We start from the raw sequence: 22,155 nt of genomic DNA, 5'->3' as shown, positions 1-22,155 counted from the left end.
CAGTGGCTTATGGGATCAAATAGTTGGGCCGTGTCCATGGTAACTCCTTGTCCACATGCTAGTTTCCCACCCCCCAGCTCGTTCTAGGGCAAGATCAGTCCCTCAGATCTACCTCAGGTTCTTGACTCTCACAGACAGGATCACACCTGCCATCGCCAGCTTTGTGGAGGAGACGCGAAGATTCCAACACCTCTGCCAGGCAAGGAATTGCACCAGGTCCTAAAGGGCTGAAGGACTTGCCCGAAGTTTCCCAAGAGAGAAGGCGAGAGAAGAACTGAATTCCGATATGTCCACTCTGACCTCACAGCTGGAGTACATAAGCCCTGCAGCCCTAGCAGGCTTTGTTTTGCCACCTGCCTAAATTCCAGAGAAACCACTTGACAGTATCTCTTCTTGTTCCCATCATCATGGTCCCTCTGTCTAGGCCTCCGACTCCACACTGTCTCAAACGTCTCCTCCAACCGCTTCCCGCAGCCATGGTGCTTTCTTCTCAGCCCTAACCCAAATCGTGTAAGTCCCCAACCATATTTCTTCTCTCCTTCAAATCTCTGCCTTTTCCTCAAAACTCACATATCCTGTCGCCTCACTTTTCTATCATCAACCACACTAAACAGAGATGTGAACCCCTTCAAAGCCGTTCCCTGTGATCTTGCCCTTCTATATACAGCTGTGTGCACTAGTTCCCTGTACGGGAACTAATGTAAGGGTACTCCTTTACAGACCTGTGACCTCTACCAGAAGGGTTCTGAGAATTTCCAGGGTCTGTGGCTGCTACAATGCATCAAATGGCTTTTTCCAGAAAGCTACACTCTCCCCCAACAAATTTGCCTAAGGCAAAGCTGATACCCCTGAGCCCATCATCATGGAGGACTAGTTTGGGGGGTCAGTTTCTACCCCACCCCCCATGATCTTTTCTATATGCTGGTTTTCTACATCCTCACAATTACTTTTTTGAAAAATTTTTCCCATCAGTTTGTCCCTTCATTTCCCAGGAAAGCTCAGTGGTCATCCACAAGCTTGGAGATTTGACTTTGAACTTAAGCTCCTTGAGAATGGGGTCCTGCTTAATTCATCTGCATACCCCCAGCACCAGTGTCTGACATGTGGCCAGTACAAAACATGTGTGGACTTAACTACACCAGGTGATGTGTATGGAAGTACCCTGCTCTGAGTTTCCCAGGCCAGTGAGTCCAAAGAGGACGATCGTGATAATAAGGTTGTTCAAAGAGCCCGTGTCACACGAGGACATGCACACAGGTCCAGGAGTGTTTTGTTTAGAGAAAAGAAAGCCCAGGTATATGAGAACTGTTACTGACACAAAAGCTATATTCAAATAATTAAAGGACTGACCTACATGACAGAGTACTCTTGTTCCTGGGGCTCCAGGGAGCAAAACTAGAACAGAAGGAGGGCAGTCAGCAGAGCTCTGGCTCTGGCTCCGTGACCATTTCTAGTGGCTAGAAATGTCCAGCAGACAAACGAGCTGCCCCTGAGGCAAGGCGCTCCCTACTGTATGAAAAGTCAAGCAGGGACTGAGAATCTGCTAAATAACTATGCTGGGAGAGGAACACTTTGCTCCTTCATCCCAGGGCCAGGCACAGAGGAGGCTGACCTCTGAACTCATTCCACCTCTGCGATGCTCTGGTGTGGTCCCAGGGGTCTGCGTAAGTGAGAATTTATTGCACACAAGGGCCAAGTGGATACAAAATAGAAAGCTTGTCATACATGTTCAGCCTAATATCAGCTTCTGATCCTCCTTGGAAAATAGGACAAAACCTAAGGGAGTCAAGGAAGCAGTCAGCTGGTGAGACAAGTAACTCTTTCCTTCCCCACTCTGCCCATGGACTTGTGGGAGCCCATTTGTAGCCTTCTGAGATCCATCATCTGTACCATATGGCAGACAGTACAGGAAGGAGACTTTAGAAGTTGGATCTAACAGGAGCCACCACCTATGGAAAGTTGTTCTGAGGCTTCAGAGGCCACCTTCAGAGGACTGAGATGGACTTTGGGTGCAGTCTTGGACTGGAGCTGAGAGTATCATATATTCCTACTGCTTATCCACTGACCAGCCACAGGCCAACGGCCTTCCCTCCAGGAGGTACAAACTAGAAGCGAGTGACCATTAGTGGGAGAAGAGAGAGAAAGGAGAATAGGAGAGAGCCTCTTCACAGCCAGATTTAATAACCAGCCTGACCTATTTTTCTGATCTGTAAAATGGGCCAGAATGTAACAGCACAGAACATTGTTATCCTCGATTCTGCTTTTCTTGGTCAACTCTACTCCTACCCCCTCAGATACAGAAGAAGAAGAATCTTCAGGGCCATAAGATAGTTCTTTCCAGCCTGAAAAATACTTCCTGGCTAAATCTAATACTTCAAGTTCTGAGGCCTGTGTAAATACCAAGGTGCCAGTCCCACACTTCACATTTCCTTAGCCTCCTCTCTTGGATCCAGGCTCACCTCTTTGCAGCCCTGGATTCTCTGCTAACTTACAGTGCAGATCAAGGTACGTGGACCAGGCTAGCACAGAATCCATACAGGTGAGGTTTGCAAGTCAAGTGTTTGATCTTACCACTTCCAGTTAACAGTCAGAAGAATCAGACTTTGGGTCAATGTGATTTCTGGCCACCAATATCAAGCTACATAGGAAATCCACACACGGTGCAGCCCAAGCTGGCAATGAAGACACATTCAGGACCTGTAACTTCAGTCCTTCAGAAAGCAACATTTCTAATTCAAGTGCCACCTCTTCCAGAAAGTCCTCCCATATTGTGCTAGCAGCAATTACTCTTCCTCTGTTGTCCTCTATTATCATGGTTATACTTATAGTCCTTAAAAGCCCTCACTTCATCCTCTCTTGCATGTCTGTCTTCCTACATAACTGAGAGATCCTAAGGGCACAAACTTCACCTGACTTATTGCTGCACCACCCATGTTTCCGAGCACAGAGGCTTGCTCACTGTAGGCGTCAGTAAATATTTATTGCATTGAGCTGAATGGCCTTTATAAATCCCAGGGAAGGATCAAGGAGGAGGCAGCAGGGCTCAGGAAATAATTAATCACAGGTTGATTAACATTGTTTCCTCCCCATTCCCTCCCCCAAACCAGCCGGGCCTGCTGAGAAGCCTCCTAAGAAGAAATGTGGCTCCCTCCATCTCCCTCCTGGAGGGAGTGGATGGGTCACATTTCAGGATGGTACAAATGGGGCCCAGAGACCCACCGACCCAGAGGGACGAGTCAAATCACACAGCCTTCTCGCAGACGTCCTGGAGAACTCTGGCAAGAACAAGAGCATCTGCCTTGCAGTAGGAGGAGGGAAAGCCAATTCCTGTGATGCCAGGGTCCTCGATGGACTCGCTATGGGCAGGGCTGGAGAGAGCTGGGAGTCTAAGACGGTAGGGACTTGTGCAGGAGGGTGGGGGAGGGGAGCAGCACAGGACACTCTTGCTGTCCACAAATGACGCCTGGAGGCTCTTGAGATGGTAGGATCCTGCAGACATCGGTCTCAGGTTGTTGTGGAAGTGTTCATGTCTCAGAGTTTCAAGCCAGAACATTTCTCAGAGAACTCCAGAGCTGTCATATGGACAGGTTTCATACCCTGATTTTTAGAAAGGCTCACTCATAATGTGGGCATCCCTGAAAGAGGTGGGAATGAGTGAGTGAGAGCCACTGGTCCCTCTCCAGGCTGTACTCCTGATTCAGTGTAGTGCGTGCTGCCCTTGAGTGATCCCCTTGTGAATTCCCCAAATCAGTGTGCTGTAATCCCCCCCCGAGCCTAGTAGACTTCTGGACCCCCTCTTCCTCATGCTGTCTGTCATAGGCAGGCAGTGGCAGATGCTTAAAAATAAACGTTTTGTACATCAAACTTCAGCAAAGTATAGTTAGGAGCTAAATCAAACTCAGATGTTTAAAGTCTGTTTCGTCTCATTCATATCAAACCTCCCAGCTAGGGAAATCAGCCTGTGAGCAGACACTAATTTTAGTGAAAAGACAGGTCATGTTCCTGATGAACACTGGGTTGTACCTGTGCAAACCCAAAAGGCCCCGGGTTCCCCAGAAAATAAAGACTATTTCCCTCCTGGGGTGTTGGTGTGTTAGCCCAGAGCAGCGCAGGCAGAAATCTACTCTTCTGGTAACAAGGACCCTCGCATGGGTCCTAAAGGACTAGAAGAGCCATTTCCCTCCAGCTAAGACATCCTGTCCCTCATCGTCTTAGTCACAAACCATGTTTCTGCCAGGGCACAAGTGCTGCTAGCTGGAGGTTCCCGGAAGAATCTACTGTGAGTGGGTCCCTGCTGGATACCTGGGCACTTTCCAGGCAACTGTTTACACACACACACACACACACACACACAGAGCAGGCCTGCAGGCCCAGAGGTTTCTAGAGCAGAGCCAAGGTTGAGAGCCCCGTTGGGCTGGAGAGACAGACACATCAGCAGTCTCACAGTGCAGCCTGCTGGGCATGACTGAAGGTGCAGCGGGAGCAGCCAGGGGCAAGGGGTGCAGGGAAGGGCATCTCGCTTCCTCTCTGCCCACTTTCACCACCTACGAAAGGAACCTCTAACTCCAAATCTCAAGTTCAGGCTTGAAGGCCTGAGAAGGAAGGACACCTAGTCCTGGGGCTTTCCAAACGCAAACAGATCTCCCACCCCCAATGAGCTCTCAGTGCTTTAGAATGGTCCAAAAGATTGTCATGGGTGGGGACGGGGCACTAGGGTTCCATAGGAGCCAAGTGCCCAAGGTAATAGGGAGAAATACCTCTGCCAGGCCTTCGAATGGATTACACTCCACTTGTATCAGACTCCCCTGCTTCTGTCCATCTTTCAACACAGACCATATGGGTGCAGGAGGCACAAAAAGGGTAGAATTCACATTAGTAAGTAGTAATGGGACAGCCCCGTCACTGTGTGGGGCCAGCGGTGGCTCAGGGAAGGCAGCCACGGGCAGCCCTGACAGCTCGCAGCAGGAAAGATGGAGAAGTGAAGGAAGGGAGAACCGGTGCTGAAGAAGCCCCTGGGGCATGGTATCAGACTGGGAAGTGGGCAGTGAGAGAGAGGGCAGGTAAGAGGATAAAAGAGATCACTTTGACAGAATCAGAGACACTGAGATGGGCCATTCGGAAGAGAGTGTGAAACAAGGTTAGGGTGGCACCTGCTGATTGTGGGTGGCCATTCTCTACCTCTCCACCCCAGGTTTCTCTTTCTGAGCCCTCCAGCTGCCTTTTCTTGGCTTCCCTGTCTCTGCTTACCCACCTTTGCCCCTAAAGCCCCTGCCCCTTCCCTCTCTCCCCACTACTGTCTCTGTCTCTCTTTTCAGCAGCCTGGTGAGGTCAGGGAGTTCCTTGTGTCACTGGGTAAACAACTCCCCAAACACACTACCCAGTGTCCATTCCCTCCAGCCAGTATCTGATTGATGCCTGAGGCTGCAGTGTTCCCCCCCCGCCCTGTCCTGTCCTATCCTGTCCCAGCTGCTGGCCTAGCCCAGGGCTGTGGGAGCTCCCTAGCTATCTGATCCATGAGGAGCAGTGGCCAGCCTCCAGCTCCACAGTGCACTGTGCCCCGTCTAGACAGATTTGAGCTCTCCGTGCTCAGGAACCGCCAGGCCCCAGAGCAGGGCTCTGCTCCAAAGGCAATTCTTCCCCTGCAGGTGAGGCTGCTTTGGTGGCCAAAGCTGAGTGCATATTGGAGCCATTTCCCACTTAGCTGGCGGGCAGTCACCTGAAGTCTCTGGGGAAAAGACCGGGCTCTCTGGTAAGGAGAATTTTTAATTTTTTTCATCATATTTTTAAAAACAAACGAGTAGTTGGAGAAAACAGGCGACAGAGTGGGTGGCCACTTGAGATGCAGAGAGGAAGATCAAAGCCCATCAGGCACGGAGGAAGCAGCCTTGGTGTGGCCCAGAGAACAGTCTAGGTGGCCCTTGCCTCAGAAAAGGCAGCCAGGGCCTGGGAGGCGCTGGGTGAGGGAGCCTCAGTCACAGGCACCCAGTGGCTCTGCTTCCTGACCCCACTGGTCAACTGCACTTCGGCTAACGGTCTTCAGCTGGAACCAACACCTGTTGTCAAGAGCTGTCCAACCGAGCTCCCAGTTCCCTGGAAAGGCCCTCACATCTCTGAGTGGGAGGTGAACCTGCCCATACTGTGGCCCCCGGGCTGCTTTCTTCTTCCAAGAAGAAGCTGGAATTCCTCCCTCTGGACTCAATCCTTCTGGCTCCTGCCCTTCTCACAGTCCCAGCCCAGGGCAAGCAGCCAGGAACACTCTCTGTGCTTTCGTGCTGATTAATTAGTTCATTAGAAGAGCCACAGCAACGCTGTGGCAGTGCGTCCGTGATTTCAGTCATGGGCTGAGAGTCATCTTTCCCAAGTAAGCATGCTCTAGCAAGTATCCTCACAGATCCCTCAGTTCAGCTGCCCAGGTTAGGACAACCAGGGTCCTGAGGTTCCTGGGACAGTGACTTGCCCAAAGAAACATAGAGAGCCCCTAGTGGCCAGGCCTGGCCGAGAACCAGTCTCCAGACTCTCAGCTCAGCACTTTCCCACTTGACAGTGTTGCCTCCCGATGTTCCCTTTGGGAAAGAGGCGGAGCTCAAAGAACTCAGGGAGTTTCTAGAGCCCTCAACTCAATTTATGCTAGCCAGACTTACCGCATTCTAGTATGTTCTTTAAAAGCACTGTTCACCAAAGTTCTGTAGAAGCTGAGGAAATTCTTAAGGTAACAGAGCATCATGTTAGGGGCAGCACTGAAGGAAGGGACACCAGGACCCAGTCTTCCCTCCCTTCTAATTTGGGGAAGCCATAAAAAGGCCACATTCCCTCTCAGTTTATTCCTCATGTGATTTTCCAGGTCTGCCCTTTTCTTGGTCAACACCGTGGTCACTTGAGCATAACCCAAGGATCTGCTTCAACCAGATCCTTCTCTAGGACAAATACGAAGGACAGTAATAAGAGATATAATTCCATGTGCCCCTCCCTCCCCACAAAAGAGTGTGCAGGGAGACCACAGTGCTGAAGGACCTCAAGACAGAAGTCATGGTGTACCAATCTACATTATCTGCTGCCTCACACAGCCACCATTCTCCCTCCTGCCCCTGAGCTGCTTCCCTCTCCCTAAGACACAGCACGGAAATCATACAGCCTAGCAAAGCAGACCCCTCCCTCTGCTTGACCAATGGTCTGCCAGGAGCTAAGACGGTTGACAGGTATCTTTCAGGACTTACATCCCTAGAGTCTTCCCAAGAATATCCTCCCACATCTTACCTGATGAGGTCAATAGGTTGAAACTTATAAAACACTCCGTAGCGTGCCCATTCTTGATAGAGCAGCTAAACAAGAAAAACAGAGAAACAGATTAGAAGGGGGGAGCAACTGTTCACCTTTGTCTATCCTAGAAAGTTAAGATTTTACCCTCCAAAGCCACCCTAATGGCTTCATTTGGATGACAAAAAAGTCAAAATTGAATTTCCAAAGTCCAGTTTCTAGGAAAATTCTCATGAAACATCCTCAAGGGAGACGTCCAAAGACAGGAGACTATACACCTGACTTCTTCCTTAAATAATATCATGCTCCAAGGCAATGCTACACCTAGTCATCACAATTCCACCTTCTTTAGTCCCTTGTCTTGCTTAGTCCAGTGAAATGAGCTCTGACATTCATTTATTCACTCATTTAACAAGTATTTATCGAGCATCCGTTCTGTGCCAGGCTCTGTCCAGACACTGGATAAGCAGCAAACCAAACAAAGTTGCTGCTCTCATGGAGTTTACACTCCGGTGTGTGGATACAAACTTACTATAAACATCTAAGACGTATAAATACCATGAAGAAAAATAAATCAAGGTGAAGGAGTAGAATATGAAAGGGGGGAGTGGGGTTGGTACTATTTTAGATAGGATTGCAAGGGAAGGCTTCCCTGAAGAGGTGATGTTTAAGCTGAGAGCTGAAGGAAGTGAGGGAACGTTCCAGGCAAAAGAACACTCTTCTTGGGCAAAGACCCTGAAAAATAGCACATGTGGTGTGTCCTGGGGAGAATAGAGGGAGCATACTGGGAGATAATGTCAGAAAGTACTGGGGTGGCCATTCAGAGGCTTGGAGGCCATGCTCAAATCTTTGGACTTTAGAAGAAGCCAGTAGGAGATTTGCAGCAGTGAGGGGGAAATGGTCTGCTTTAGACTGTAGACAGTTCACTCTGGCTGCTGGAGGAGGATAGGCCGAGGGCTGGCATATGAGTAGGGGAGCTATTGGAATGGTCCAGGGAAGAGTCAACAGTACCGTGAACCATGAAGGTAGTGGGAGGAGCAAGAAGTGGTTGATTCTGCTTCTATTTTAAAGGTAGAGTCAATAAGATTCACTGTTGGGTTGGATATAGAATGAAAGAAAATGAGAACTTGTTGTGAGCAATTGAGTAAATGGTGATTCTACTTACTGAAGGGGGGCAGACCATGATAACAGCAGGTCAAGAATGGTGGAACCAAAAGTTCAGTTTGGGATGTGTTTATTTGTGATGCCCTTTAGGCATCCGCTTGGGGATATTGAGTAAGCAGCTGTCTGTAAAAGTCTAGAGTTTAGAGGGGAGTTCACACTGGAGATGCAAATTCGGAGTTATGGGAGAAGAGATGATTTGTAAAGTCATTAAGCTGTGGGTGCAACCACCAGGGAAGGGAGAGTGGAGAAGAGGCCTGACTTCTGCGCACGGCGCTCCAATGTTTAGTGGTCAAGGGGAGGATGAAGAAGAGCAAAGGAGACAGAGGAGTAGCCAGTGATGTGGAAGAGAACCAGAAGTGTGTGGGGTCTAGGAAGCCACGAAATAATGGGTTTCAACGAGAAGAAAATGACCAGTTGTGCCAAACGCTGCTGATGGGTCAGGTCAGGTGAGAAAGCAGAAGCAACCACTGCATTCGGTGATTTGAAGGTCACTGGTGACTTTGACAAGAGTTGTTTCAGTGGGAGGGTGGGGGCTAAACTTGAGTGGAACACATTCTAGGGGATAAGGGAGAAAATAATGCCCCAAATATATCAGGCCATGCCATCTTGTGATGTTTTCACAGCAATGTTAGCAGAACTGGCATGTGGACAAACCTGTGTATCAGTCCAAAAGGCAAACCACCTTTTAGTTTAAGTACCTGACCAGCGAGCTGCACAGGTCATCCACAAGTAAATGAAGTAATTTTGTAATAAACCATCATTAGACAGCATCTACATGGCCATGTTGAATAGGCACTAGAGCAGAATCAGATTATATATCTGCAATTAACAGACTTATAACACAATTGCTAGCTTGCTTTTCTCTCTTTATTCTCCTTATACATCACATCTCTTTATATATCACACCTGTAATTCTGTCAAGGAAAAGCTACTCCCATCAGGTATTTTGTATATCCGGTTCAACATCCACCCTATAGGAAGCATCCTTTCATCTAAGAATCTTTTGACATGATAGGAAAACTGAAATAAGAATTGGCACTCCTACTTAATGGCTATATACTTTTATTGTCATAATCTCCGCCAACAGCCAAAAACACAACCAGAAACTACACTGATCCTGGGAGAGGAAACTGCACCCACAGTTACCACCATGTGCCAGGTAGGAAACACAAAACAGGGGTGCAATGTGCATAATGGATCTGAATTCATGAGTTTCGGCGATGCTCATTCAGGTAGGTGGCATCTACTAATCTTATTGTTATTATTACATCTCCTTCTCCCCCTCATCTTAGGCATTTGTACTGTCCTGGGTTTTCACTCTCTCTCCCCAGTGTAAAACCTGGACTCACCAGCACCTGGTTGTCACGGTGACATCATTCGTGGCCTAAAGGGAGGGCCAGCTTGCGTCAGGAGATTCAGGCAAAGTCCTCCCTTGAGGGCTGTGGGACGTCACTACCTGCCTCAAAGGCTCTGCCCTCTAGAGAAAATTCCTCTCCAAAGTCACCTATCCAGACAAAACCTGAGCCTGAGAACACCTACCTGTCACTGCCCTAGAAGGAAAAACTAGAAATGCTCCAAGAAGCCAATATGACCCAGTTGGTTCGGGCCCAAACTGAGAGCCAAGTTCACAGGACTTAACCCTGGTGGCATCCCAGACCTGCTATAGAAATCTTCCAGTGCCTTTATCAGTGTGGTACCCTCTAAGCACAGAACTGTATCCGTAAGTTTGCGGATAGAGTGAGGATGCACCAAGAGAGCTCTTTGAGCTTGCTGCAAGCAGGCTAGATGGACACGGAGGAGGAAGTCACTGGGTGGCCCCTGCAGGAGAGCTGGATCTACAAAGCAGCAAATCTGAGGCCTGGACACCCATGTAGCTCTGCCCAGGCCAGCTCCTACATCCTTGCAGGGTAGGAAGGGAGAGGGGTACAGGGTGCTACAGACCCTTCCCTACCTCTCCAAACATTTAATCACATATAGTTGGAGACCATGTGGATCATGCTAATCGTGGGTTCCAGAGTCCCAGAACAGGCTAGTAGTCCGGGTGAAGGGAGGCATGCTGTGGAGTCTGCCCCATAGGGATGAGAGTGGTGTAAGGAAAGTTCAGAAGGACAACCACAGTAACTTGTGACAATCCCTTTAATGTTTCAGAGTCTAGAATTTTCTAATGAAGCACTGAGCAAATCCACTCTATTGCTCAGAACTACAGCATGTCCTCTACACCAACTGGCCAAGCCTGGAAGCATATCACGGAAGGTCTGCAGCTCCTTTTCCATAGACAGTGCCTTACTCTGGGAGGCCCCAGGGGTCATTTCAGGCTTGTCGGTCTCCCCCCAGACCTTGACGGCAGGAAGCAACAGCCCTCAGGGACCATCCCATCTGAAGGGTCACAGCACACAAGTGGCCATCCCTGCTCCCTAGGAATCACATTTGACAGTGGATCAGTTGATTTCAGTATAATATTTCTTGGGACTCTAAAGGAACCCAACTGTTCCTTTCATAATGCCAGAGCACAGCAAGGTGTCTGAGACTGCCAGCCCTTGGGCCACAAGCTCCTCAGGGAGCAGCTGGACCTACGACAGGCAGAAAGATGCCCACTGCAGCCAGCTCAGAGGCACCGAGGAACAGGGTAGACCTGAATGGGAGAGAATGGAATTCTACGCCCAGATCCTGCCGTGACCTGTTTGAATTTTTGGCAAGTCACTTCAACTATCTCAGTCTTTTCCTGTAATAGTACAATGGAAGTTGTACAGGAAGGGTAAATTCAACTGAAACCAAGAAATCATGTAAAAACAAGAAAAGTATCTTTTTTTGTCAGAAAGACAGACTATCTTTACACACCTTTTAGTGGGTCACTTTGTCTTGTCCACTAGACAAGACAATCACTTGCAAAAAGTTGAAAAATCTAGGACCAAGGATTTAAAATCATTCCAATGTTGTGCCTTGGATTCCCCCCGTAAGTGGGTGGAAAGCCACTGGGAGCCAGTGAAGGTCAGGCAGCCCTCAGAAGATGCTAACAGTCACTTCCATGGGATGCGTGAGAAAACCACGAAAGTCTAACTAATATGGAATCAGGTGGCTGCTGGCAGCCAAGAGGGACCCATCCACACCATGCTGCTCCTTCTTCCTGCTGTCCTGCTTTCTAGAAAGGTGGGGAACCCCTGTCCTCCAGAGGGAGGGAGCCTCTTTTCAATTACCCTCCAAGATTAGGAAGAGAGAGCCCTCCAGACACTAGCTGGGGCCAACTCCACTGAGACCGCACAGCTGTTTGAGGCAAGCTGGGAGGGAAGGAGGCTGCATTCTCAGGGGCCTCTGGGATCTGCCTACAAGGAGCCTGGGCCTCTGGGAGATTGTGGGAATAGCCACGGATTGCAGGGAAGAGTGAAGGAGAACACCCAGGCCCTGGCAGGATGGGCAGCTTGAGATTTTCTTGCAAAGTCTCCCCAGAGAGGCCATCCCACACTGCAGCCTCCAACCTTCCCCACATCCCCCAGCAACAAAGTCAAGGGTTCTCCCTTGCACTCAAACCCACATCCTTCCTGCAGCCCTCTTGATGAACAGGAGACTATTACGATGTGATAAAAACAAATAACTATACTGCACATATTCAGCGGTTTTGGCTCTTCCCTCTTTAGGATACCTTCAGGCCCTACCCGTTTACCACTGAAACTGCAGGAAGGAACAGTCCCCTCACCATATACAAGAAGCTGTGTTTACCCAGCTGCAGAGCTCTGGCTGGGATTTTTGACACCAAGGTATTAGTCCTGACTTGACAAATATTTATGGACATGGGAACCAGTGTCCTTACCTTGCTGAGTATATTTCCCAACACAAATGGACAGAAAAAAGCTTGACTCTGGCTCATGGTTTCTCTTATCCCCCATCACCGCCACGTGTATTTTTCCCTAACTGTGACACTGACAGAGGACAACAAGAACACCAGGACTTGTTTTCCTCTGTGACTTTCCCTTGGGTTTGCCGGCAAACCCAAGGGAAAGTCACAAGAAAGGAGGCTCCCGTCTTTCAAGGACACTGGTCCACCTTCACTGAGCATCCTTTTGACCTACACTATGGGAATCGGGCACCAGTAGGATGTATCTTCATCCTACTGGCCTCTCCCTGCCTCCCAGGTTCTGCCCATTTGCCCCATTGGGTTGTGCACGGGAAATAATTCTATTGGCCTAAGGAAAACATTATCTGGGAGGAAAATGTTTTGATGAAAGGTTTTGTTGTTAATATAATATCATTGCAAAGACAAATACATATATATTTTGGATAGTATACAGTTTGCTTCTCCCTGCCTCTGTGATAACAGAGGGCTGGCTGATTTCTCCCATGAGTTGCTGTGTGTTTCTGGTCCCTGGAATGTTCCTGTAAAGTGCTATGCCTTGACAGGCTGGGTCAGCACCCACCCAGCAGGAGGTTTCTTAGGTGGGCAGTGGTGGTGATCACTCTTTAAAGGGGAGGAATGTGAAATTAGAGAGTGGGAGGACAAAAAATGGTTGGGGTGAGCGAGGTGAGATGTGGGGGGAAATGCTTCCTCTTTTTCCTTTAAATCTGATCCGGGACTTTTCAGGAAATTAAACACCGAGACTATTAGCATCAGATAGAAAACAGATGAGGCTAAGACATCGAAATACTAGAGCAGATTCCCTGGGCAGGCAGAGAAGGGACATGTGTAAGCAATCACAGCAGTATTTCTGGAAAAGACCTTTTATGTTTTTAATACTTAACACTTCATAACAGGGACTAATAGTCAGGATAAAAAGAAGGCTGCTCTAAAGGCAACTTGGGGGATGAACGATTTTCCAGACAACAGAGTTGGGGGGAGGGAAACTTCTTGGGCTTCAATTCCTCACCCCTTCTGCCCTTGCCCACCTTCCTCTGCTCACCAGAGTTGCTGAGGGCCGGGGAAGCTTCGCAGGAGGACTGCACGAAGGGCTTGACAGCCAGGAGGAGCAGTCACCTCTAAGGAGGCTGTGCGATCCTTAGAGCATCCGGCCGGCCGTGGCAGGGAATGGGACACACCCATGCTCCCAGAGCATCAGCAAACAGAAGAAATGGGAGCTGAGTGGAGGGCTGGGGAGAGAGCTGTCCAGTCAGGAGCCATGACTGGCATAGGGGAGATCCTTCGAAAGGGACCCTTTCCCTCCCCGAACTATAACCTCTAATTCCTAGCTACGCAAACACACAGCATGAATGAGCCTCCCTCTCCCCCACATTTCTCATCTGAAATTTGGGGATGGCAATCCCGCACTTGCCTGCCTACGGGATAAAAAGAATAACTTAAAGATGACCCCACTCCCCCAAAAATATAACGGCATGGATAACAATACATTTTTAGCAGGGTCTGAGAGTCAGAGGTATTCCAAGCCCTATTTCCATTTATTATGGCAAGGTGCTCAATATTTCTGTGTGTCAGCTATAATTTAAGAATCTGGATTTTCAGTGTTTCTCAGTGAAGGCCCTCTTCATCAGGAAATGGGGTAATGGTTTTGTGTGAGACGGTTAGCATAGCTTGTCCACCAGGCACTGAATACCAGCAGCACCCCACGCACACAGTCGCGTCAATACCAGAAGTGGACTTCATATTTCTAAGTGCCCAGGGGGCGGGGAGCTGTGGAAGAACCGCTGTAAGTATACAAGCAGATAAATCGAACACTTAGGACGCTTCTACCTGGTCCCGCACCCATCCATGGGCTGCTGCGCACAGAGCACTCAGTGCAGCCTGAAGCAGCTTACCTTCCTGTCATTCACGTCATCCCCTGGACTGTCATATTCACCCTGCAGGAGAGCAAGACATGCTACATAAAGCCAACGGAATTATTAGAAACAGGAAAAAAAAATGTTTTTAATTTCCTAACGTCATCCCTTTTTTCATTCTCATTTAAGGACGGCCAAAACCATGATATGGTAAGGAGCTGACATTCCATTTCCTAGTTATCAACGCTTGCCATGTTTCCTGTAGACAGCTTCTCACACAGCAACGCCCCTGAGATGCTCCAGAGACCAGCCCGCGCCTCCGCATAGCAGAAGCAACGGCACGACCTGTGTCTGTAAATGGTCACATCACATGAAACCACCCTGTGCCACGCCCCGCCCACCCTTGTCCCTAACTGGCAGAACCAGCCTTGAATAGGCCCATAATAAACACATCAGTGAGAAGAAGGTTGTCATCTGGGAAATTCCTTCAGGCATTCAGGGATCCCCACCTTGGTCATCTCATTTGGCACAACTCTGTGACAGGTGCTAAAAAAGTCACCAATCATATCAACAGTGCAGCCATGGGAGAGTTAAATCATGGGCCAGTTAAGTTCTTCGTGAGTCATCTTAAAGAATATATTGTATTGCATTGTATTATGGGATGTTTATAACATGTCTTCCAATCCAGGAAAGCTTTAATTACAATCTGTTTAAAAAAAAAAAAAAAAAAAAAAAAAAAAAAAACTTAACCAAACAATAGTATGAGGAATCTTGAGAGATTTCCTTCAAAATGTTTAAAAAAAAAATTTCAATGACATTTACTATATATTTGCATATTAAGGATGGGGAATTTCACATCTACACAAAACTGTCACACAAAACATCACTTTCGATTTATTTAAGGGTCTGATTGTCCAGGTTGTGTATCATTCAGGCCATAGACTTTCCTTCCACTACCATCCACTCCCCTCCAACATCATGTCCCTTTAACCACTTGCGGGCCAACTGTCTTCTCACACTTTACCCCAAAACAAAGGCAGGGAGTGTTGGGAAAGCTCAAACAAAGTCAGTTCATTTTGCCATTGGGAAAACAGCTGGACAGGCAACTGACAAAAATCGAACCAGGGCTTATGGTCAGTCATGAGCAGCCCAGAACCAGCCAAGGTATTTTAATGTCATGATTCACTCCTGCCTCACTTCTCATATGTCCACCCACTGCGTCGCCTGTGGCTTTCAAGTTTTTTAAGAGTACAGAGAGCGTGCCGACAGAAACGGTACTTACGTCGTGCAGAGGGTAGGCGGCCTCATAGACATTGTTTGCTATCAGAGAGTTAATACCTACGGAAGAAAGGAAGATGCAAACAGTAACTCTAGGGCAGGGGTTTCTGGATTTACCCTTTGTCTGCTGATAGATATTCAACCCAACGTTATGTTTTGATATCAGATACGCCTTCCCACACTTCGCATTCCTCCCGTCCTCACACATTCAGACCTCTCCCGTCCAATTACTCTCCTGCTGCACCACTACCTCCATGGCCACCGAAATCAGTTGAGAATCTATGTTCAATGATAGCAGAGGAATGACTATATCAATTACTACAATTATGGTCAATGAAAGCATATTTCAGAACAACCCACTGCACTTTATATGATCTCATTTCTGGAACCTTCCTAGTCCTTCACAGGGCAGTGCTTATTACTGTCCATGACTAGTCTGTGGGCCACGAGCTGTCTAAGGTAGGGGCAGTGGGGCTGTAGTTCTCAAACTGTGGTCTGGGGAACCCAGAGAATCCCCCATGACCCTTTCAGGGGTTCATAAGGTCGAAACCACTTTTTATAATAGTACAAAGATATCATTTGCTTTCTCACTCCTATTCTCTCACGAGTAGACTGTATAGTTCTGTGACACATGAGGACACCATCCTCTTGACCACTAATGGAATGTATGTTTGCACATCCTTGTCCTTTCAGGGTTTCTCAGTCTTACCTTTTAATGTAATAAATATTGATCAACATAACCCACTTACGCAAAAGCCCTTTGGGTACTCTCAATAATTTTTAAAAGTGTAAAGGGATCCTGAGACCACTAAGTTTGAAAACCACACACCAAGAAATTCATTTTTTAATCTCAATACTATTTCACACCACTTGCAGATAGTGGCCCTACTAAATATATGTTGAATGAAGGGCTCTGCTCCTGTAACTCTAATATACTCACAACAGAGAGCCTTCTACTTAGCATGGAGGGATGGTTATTTACTTGTTTCATTCATGGTTCTACATACAGACCACTATAAAGTGGTCTGTATGTTCTGTCTGACTCAGAATAGTCCGTCCTGGGTCACTGGCTCCCAGATGGGAGGGATCATTTCTCACCAACTCCAGGACGGAGGATCCTGCCATGCCAGGAGGCCCATGTAATCATGGAAGGGTGGAGGAGGGGCAAATCTCCGGTGCACCGAGATTTCCCTCGCCTCAAACACATTTCCTGCCCTTAATCAATCTTTCCAGAGAGACTGTAGATAGTAGTTACAGGAGAAAACTGGTTTTGGAGGGAAACACTTATGATGTCTACACTCTAAGTAAATCTGCATTTTCAGGGCTCTGGAGCCAGGGCAGGTTTGGATAAGGAGTCTAAACAACAGATTCATGGTTTTCTACCTCCCCTTCCTACCCAAGGCCCCACCTACAAGCCCAGAGACCACAGAGGCTCTCAAACAATCCTCTCTCCTCTGTCAGCCTCCTCTTTCACAAACCTTATGTCTGTTCGCCTCAGTTCTAGGATGCTGGGCATGGGAAAGACCAGCCCTGGGACCCATGTGGAAGCCAAGGCCCTTGGGAGGCCACCAAGGGCACTCAGCTGGAGTGGCCCTTTCCAGCGAGTTGAGAGCTGGGCATTTGGTGCAGAAGCATCACCCCAGGGCCAGTCCTTTTCCTTATTTTAAGCTTCCTCCGTGGCATGAACATAAAACATCAGAAATAACTCCAGAGAAGGGGGGATCACAGGGTGGGTAAAGGGAGTAGGGGTGGAGGAGGGGTGCCTCGAGGCTCAATGAGCTGCAGATTTGTCCTACTCGCACGACTACAATTTCACTCTGAGCATCATTAATCAGTTCAAGAGCCATAACCACAGCAATGTGAAGCCACCCTACAGTAATCAAGGGGAGGAGTTCCACGTCGGGAGGGGGTGGGAGTAGTTCAAAGCTACACAAGGGCTGTCAACATGGATAGAGGCTGAAGCATCACAGACGGGTAGGGCTCCAACTAGACCGGACCCCATGCACAGCCCCACCTAATCTCCCCCGCCCACTCACACACGCCATGGTTGCCCCAGCAGCAGTTATACACCCTGAAGACAGTCTCAAAACTGCATGGGAAAAGTTAAACAGGTGTTGAACTCTTCTGCTAATCTCAGCTTTGCTGAGCGCGGTAGCTGAGTGTCTGAGAGAATTAGGCTGACAGCCCGAACTCCTGGGTCCTGTTGCCAGATCCTGAGAAAGATTTCAAATCATTGGAGGTCTGAAGCCGTGCACTCCACCCCCATCTCAAAGAAAGCTTCCTTTGCAGTGCATGCCTAAAACAGGCAGCTCACTTCACTTCTAGAACATTTTTTGCTCATTGTTTTGTCTCCCAAAGGTCTACAAGCTGCCTGAGGTCCGAGAGCACTCTCCTCTCACCTTTGTCTCATATTTATGGCACCTACTTCCCTTCTGGGAACAAGAAGAAAAAATGGTTGTTAAGAGTAACCACCCTAGCGCTAAACTTACCTCAGCGACCCTTCCCATTTATCACAGGCACCCGCCTTCCTCACTATTTCGATTTTTGGCACTCTATGCTGAAGACGAAACTTTAAACTCCAGTTCATTAGTTCACTTCCTAACAGAACGCCCAACAAATGGTTCTTGGCCTTGGATCCCACAGGATTCATGCCATCCTAACCCAGATCACCAGGGCCCCCACATGCTGTCATGGACCATGTCTTTGTCCCCCATGGCTATGGACCTCCTCTTTTTCAGATGGGGTCATATGGTCAACCCCAATCACTGGCTGCTGAGCAGAGGGAGGGAATAAGACATAAAAGAAAGAGGAATGAGGAGGGGCACGGCAAGCTGAAAAGTCACTATGCATCTACTTCACCCAAGAATGGGAACTGTTTTGGCCTCTTGGGTCACCCACAGACTTCAGAAACCAAGATTCTACCCCCAAACAAGCATGGAAATCAGTTTGAAAGAAGAAAATAATCAAACATTGTTTTAAAAAGAGTCTCTGCTTTGAAAATTGAAATTCTGAAATTTTTCCTTTTCAGCAAAAACGGGTTAATTGGTTCCATCACACACCATCCATCTGGCCATAATGGCAAAGCTTTCTTCTTCAGGATCACACTGATAGTCCTTCCTCTCTACTCTACACCCAGAGAGAAAGACCCAGCCTCTCCTCCTTTACTCCCAGAAGGGGGCCTGGAAGAAGAACACATGGGGCGGGGGGAGGTGTTTTTTCTTTCCCTCTGGCCGCAGAGAGAAGCAGTGCCTCGGCTCGAAGCACAGGTCACTGGAGACCCCCTCACTGATCCCTAAGTCCCATCAAATCACCAGGTACCTATTCATACCTATTGCTGTTAGAACTATAGTCCCCAAAAGACAAGGTTTGGGCTTCTTCTTTGCTCAGCACTGGCCCAGCTCTCTCTGCAATAGCCTGATCCAGCCAGGACAACACTGGTCCTCTGCATCCATAGGGTTGGGGCCAAGGGACAGAGTATGGTGGGCTCCAGCCCAGGACTGGTACCTGAAAACACACACTCATAACACAAACCTGAGGCCCAGCATTTAACTTCAGAGACATCTCTGGTTTCCTGGACACAAAGGGTCAATCAAAGCAGAGTTTATGGTCTGCCTCCCAGAGAGTCTCATTAAATCTGCATGGCATTTGGTGACAGGGACTACAGCTCTATTCCCTCCAGGCCAAACTCAAAGGAAACTCTGCTCCTTGGGGACAGGTACTTAGAGGAATGGTCCTGAACTCCTGAAAACTCATTTGGTTTTGATCCCCGCAGAACAGGGCCCACACCACCCGGCATTCTGCTTTCATCCCTTGTCCTCCAGCCGGAGGTAAATCTAAACCAGAGCCCCCAGACAGTGCATGGAACAGAGACTGTATTTACCCATCACCAAATTGTCTTGACATGTGTTTAATTACTTAAATGCCTTTAATCCAAAGCCTTTTCTTCTAACAAAATATAAACCAGTTCAGCTGGATGAATGATAAACCAGATGTTTACAGCACACAACATGGTCTGGCTTCAGTCGAAATAATTAAGACATCGTCTCCTGAGTGGGGAAAGGAGATGCCCAAAGCATACATTTGTGTAAATGCTCTTACACCCAAGTGTCTATGAGAATGTAGCTCCATCAATCTGTAATTTTCTCCCCATGAAAAGGCAACAATGACTTCCATACGGAGGGACAGGAGAGGTGTCTGTCCTTCTCCGACGTGACCGAGGAGGCTTGGGTTTCTTTCCATAGTGAAGTGCGATTTAAAGGCATTCCATGACGGGGTAAACTCCCAGGGTCCTGAAAGCTGACATTACATTATGATTCAGGAGGCCTCACGGGGCTGGGCCAAGTTTGTGATGGCTCCCATGCTACCACCACCACGCAGAACCCAAACTCACAAATAGATTTTGTCTCTGAACATCATGTGTGCATTAGTCCATAACCCCTTGCTTCCAGGGGTAAATTACAGAGAAATTCCCTACCTACACCTTTGTAAATGGTCTCTCTCTTAATATTCCCACCCTGAGTTTTCCTGATGTGTGTCATTTGATCCTGCTGGAACCCTAACTGATTCTCGGGAGTGGCCCCCATCATGTCTTTTGTATTATTTGCTTTCTTTGCATGTCTCTCTCTTGCCAGACAGACACGTGGCTTATTTCCTCTTGTCCTCAAATGTTACCTCGAAAGTAAGCCCATAAAGGCAGGAATTGCTGTCCGTTGTGTCTGTTTGTTCCAGTACTCCACTCCCTAGTTCTAGAATATAAATGACACGTCGTAAGTACTTAATAAAAATTTGTAGAATGAATGAATGGATGTAACTAGCATTGGGAAGACCTCGGCTTCCACCGCTCTGGGCAATCTTTCCCAATAACTTCATTTGTTTATTAATTGTTTAAAGAGCTGTGAAGAAGAGTCAAGAAACCCAAGTTCTAGATCTAGCTATGAATTTCTAACCTTGGGCACTGAGATAATCTCTCTGTTTTGAAATTAGTTAACATCTGCTGAACCTTCTTTGCCTGGTAGTTTACAGGGTCAAATGAGAGTAAAAATGTTTAAAAAGCATACTACTACATACATGCAAGGGGTCCTTATTATTTCATCCTTATGTATTGGTTTCAGTAATACCTTATCTGTACAGACATCTCTTATCTGATTATCTCAGCTCTAATAACAGAGAACCCAGAAGAAAAAGTACCTAGATCTCATAAAACTCACTCCCTAATTTTATGAACGTTAACCACAACAGAATCCTTCAGACCCTCCTTCAGCACATTTTCTCTCTCTCTTTACCCAAAACTCTAACAAGCCTGTTTTTCTGCCTCCCAAAAAGGAAAGCAAGAAACTCAGGAAGGCACCTTACCTGAGTTGAAAATTCAAGAAATCAGAGAGTGTGGGGCAAACAACCCTAATAACATTTTGATAACCCTTGAAGAAACATTAAAAAAAATAAAAACCTTAGATTCTTAGTGCTGATTCTGAATCATCCAGAAAAAGGTTATGTATGCATTTATACAGAGAATATAGATTGATCTATTATACATGAGAAAGCGGAGAATAGTATGAAAGGTTATAGAAAACTTTGTATACAAAAAGATGGTGCTGAGAACATCAAGAGCTAAACCACTAAGCATATTCCCCTTTCACTTTGGCTCCGGGTCAAATCTGCACAGTGCGACTGTGGAGACTAGAGGGCCTTATGGTTTGAATATTTGTAGTCAGTCTATTTTTTCCTCCTAGTTTTGACATTCCATTTTAATTTGTGCTTTTCCTGTTCTTTATTTTTTAATTTATTATTTATATTATGCTGTTTTATTGTTTTTCTTGTAAGCCACCTCAGAAATTTTATAGAACAAGACAGGAATATAAATAATTCAATACATACAGCTTGTATACAACTCAATGCTTCGCAAAAAGTAGTCATTCGAAACAATGGATTTTCCACAAAAAAGGAAGTGATGATACTAAAAAACTGAGAGTATTTCTGAATTATTATTATCGTTAATATATTTTCCATGTTCTAATTTTAATCTTTATTATCTTTTCCATCTTTTAGTTTCCACTGTAATCAGGTACAATGGGAAAGGCTTTGTAAGTTAGTCACAAAAGTAACGACTATGGAAAAGTTAATGACGAGGGTGAAGGAGCAACAAAAATACCTTGAAAAATAATTCTAAGCACTGTCCTATTCTCCTTTGTTTCTTCTTTCTATGAAGCAAAAATCCTCTGGAGGATGTAAGTCAATTCTATGTCATTTGTGCTTCTCTATACGACCAGAGAGAAGGGCAAAAAATCAAAATTTATCCCAAGGCTCAAGGTCCATATTATCTTAAGGCCTCACAGTGTTATCATATTTTTCATTCTTCCTGATCTTCTAAGTAGGGCAGTTTAAGATGACCAGAGAGCATAGAAAGAACTTGATTTTCCTAGACAGAAGTCAAACAACATGAAAACTGGCCTGTAGGGTTCTCCTCTGCTGGGAAGTAGAGAAGTTCAGTCACATGTCCCTTGTTACAAAGCTAATAAATCATCAGCAGCTACTGTGGAACTACTGGATGTTACTTATTTGGGGGAAAGGGAGTTAGGGCTTCAGTGCATGAATTTGGGGCAGGGGAAACAAACATCAATTCCATAACAACATGTAACTACTAGGGAATTTGCATTTTATCTAAGAGAAATGTGGATCGATTTTACCATTTCAAGAAGGCCAGTGAAATAATCAGATTTGCATTGTAAAAAGCTCATGCAGGCTACATTATACAGAATGGGT

The 22,155-nt window shown here is 47.0% G+C and overlaps 1 protein-coding gene across 2 annotated transcripts in view; it reads right to left on the bottom strand.

Annotated features, from left to right (window-relative positions):
* ANO2 (anoctamin 2) overlaps window positions 1–22,155 on the bottom strand; it is a 305,404-nt gene that overhangs the window by 178,815 nt on the left and 104,434 nt on the right. For both annotated transcript variants that reach the window (XM_045187067.3, XM_045187068.3), the window contains 3 exons: window positions 15,401–15,456; window positions 14,158–14,199; window positions 7,255–7,319 (listed from right to left, as the gene is read on the bottom strand). In XM_045187067.3, coding sequence (XP_045043002.2) covers window positions 7,255–7,319; window positions 14,158–14,199; window positions 15,401–15,456 — 163 coding nt within the window. The remainder of the gene's footprint in view (window positions 1–7,254; window positions 7,320–14,157; window positions 14,200–15,400; window positions 15,457–22,155) is intronic.

This window comes from Desmodus rotundus, chromosome 3 (assembly GCF_022682495.2).
Source record: "Desmodus rotundus isolate HL8 chromosome 3, HLdesRot8A.1, whole genome shotgun sequence".
Taxonomy (NCBI): Eukaryota; Metazoa; Chordata; class Mammalia; order Chiroptera; family Phyllostomidae; genus Desmodus; species Desmodus rotundus.
Note: the sequence above shows the minus strand (reverse complement) of the source record. Positions and strands in the feature narration are given on the sequence as shown.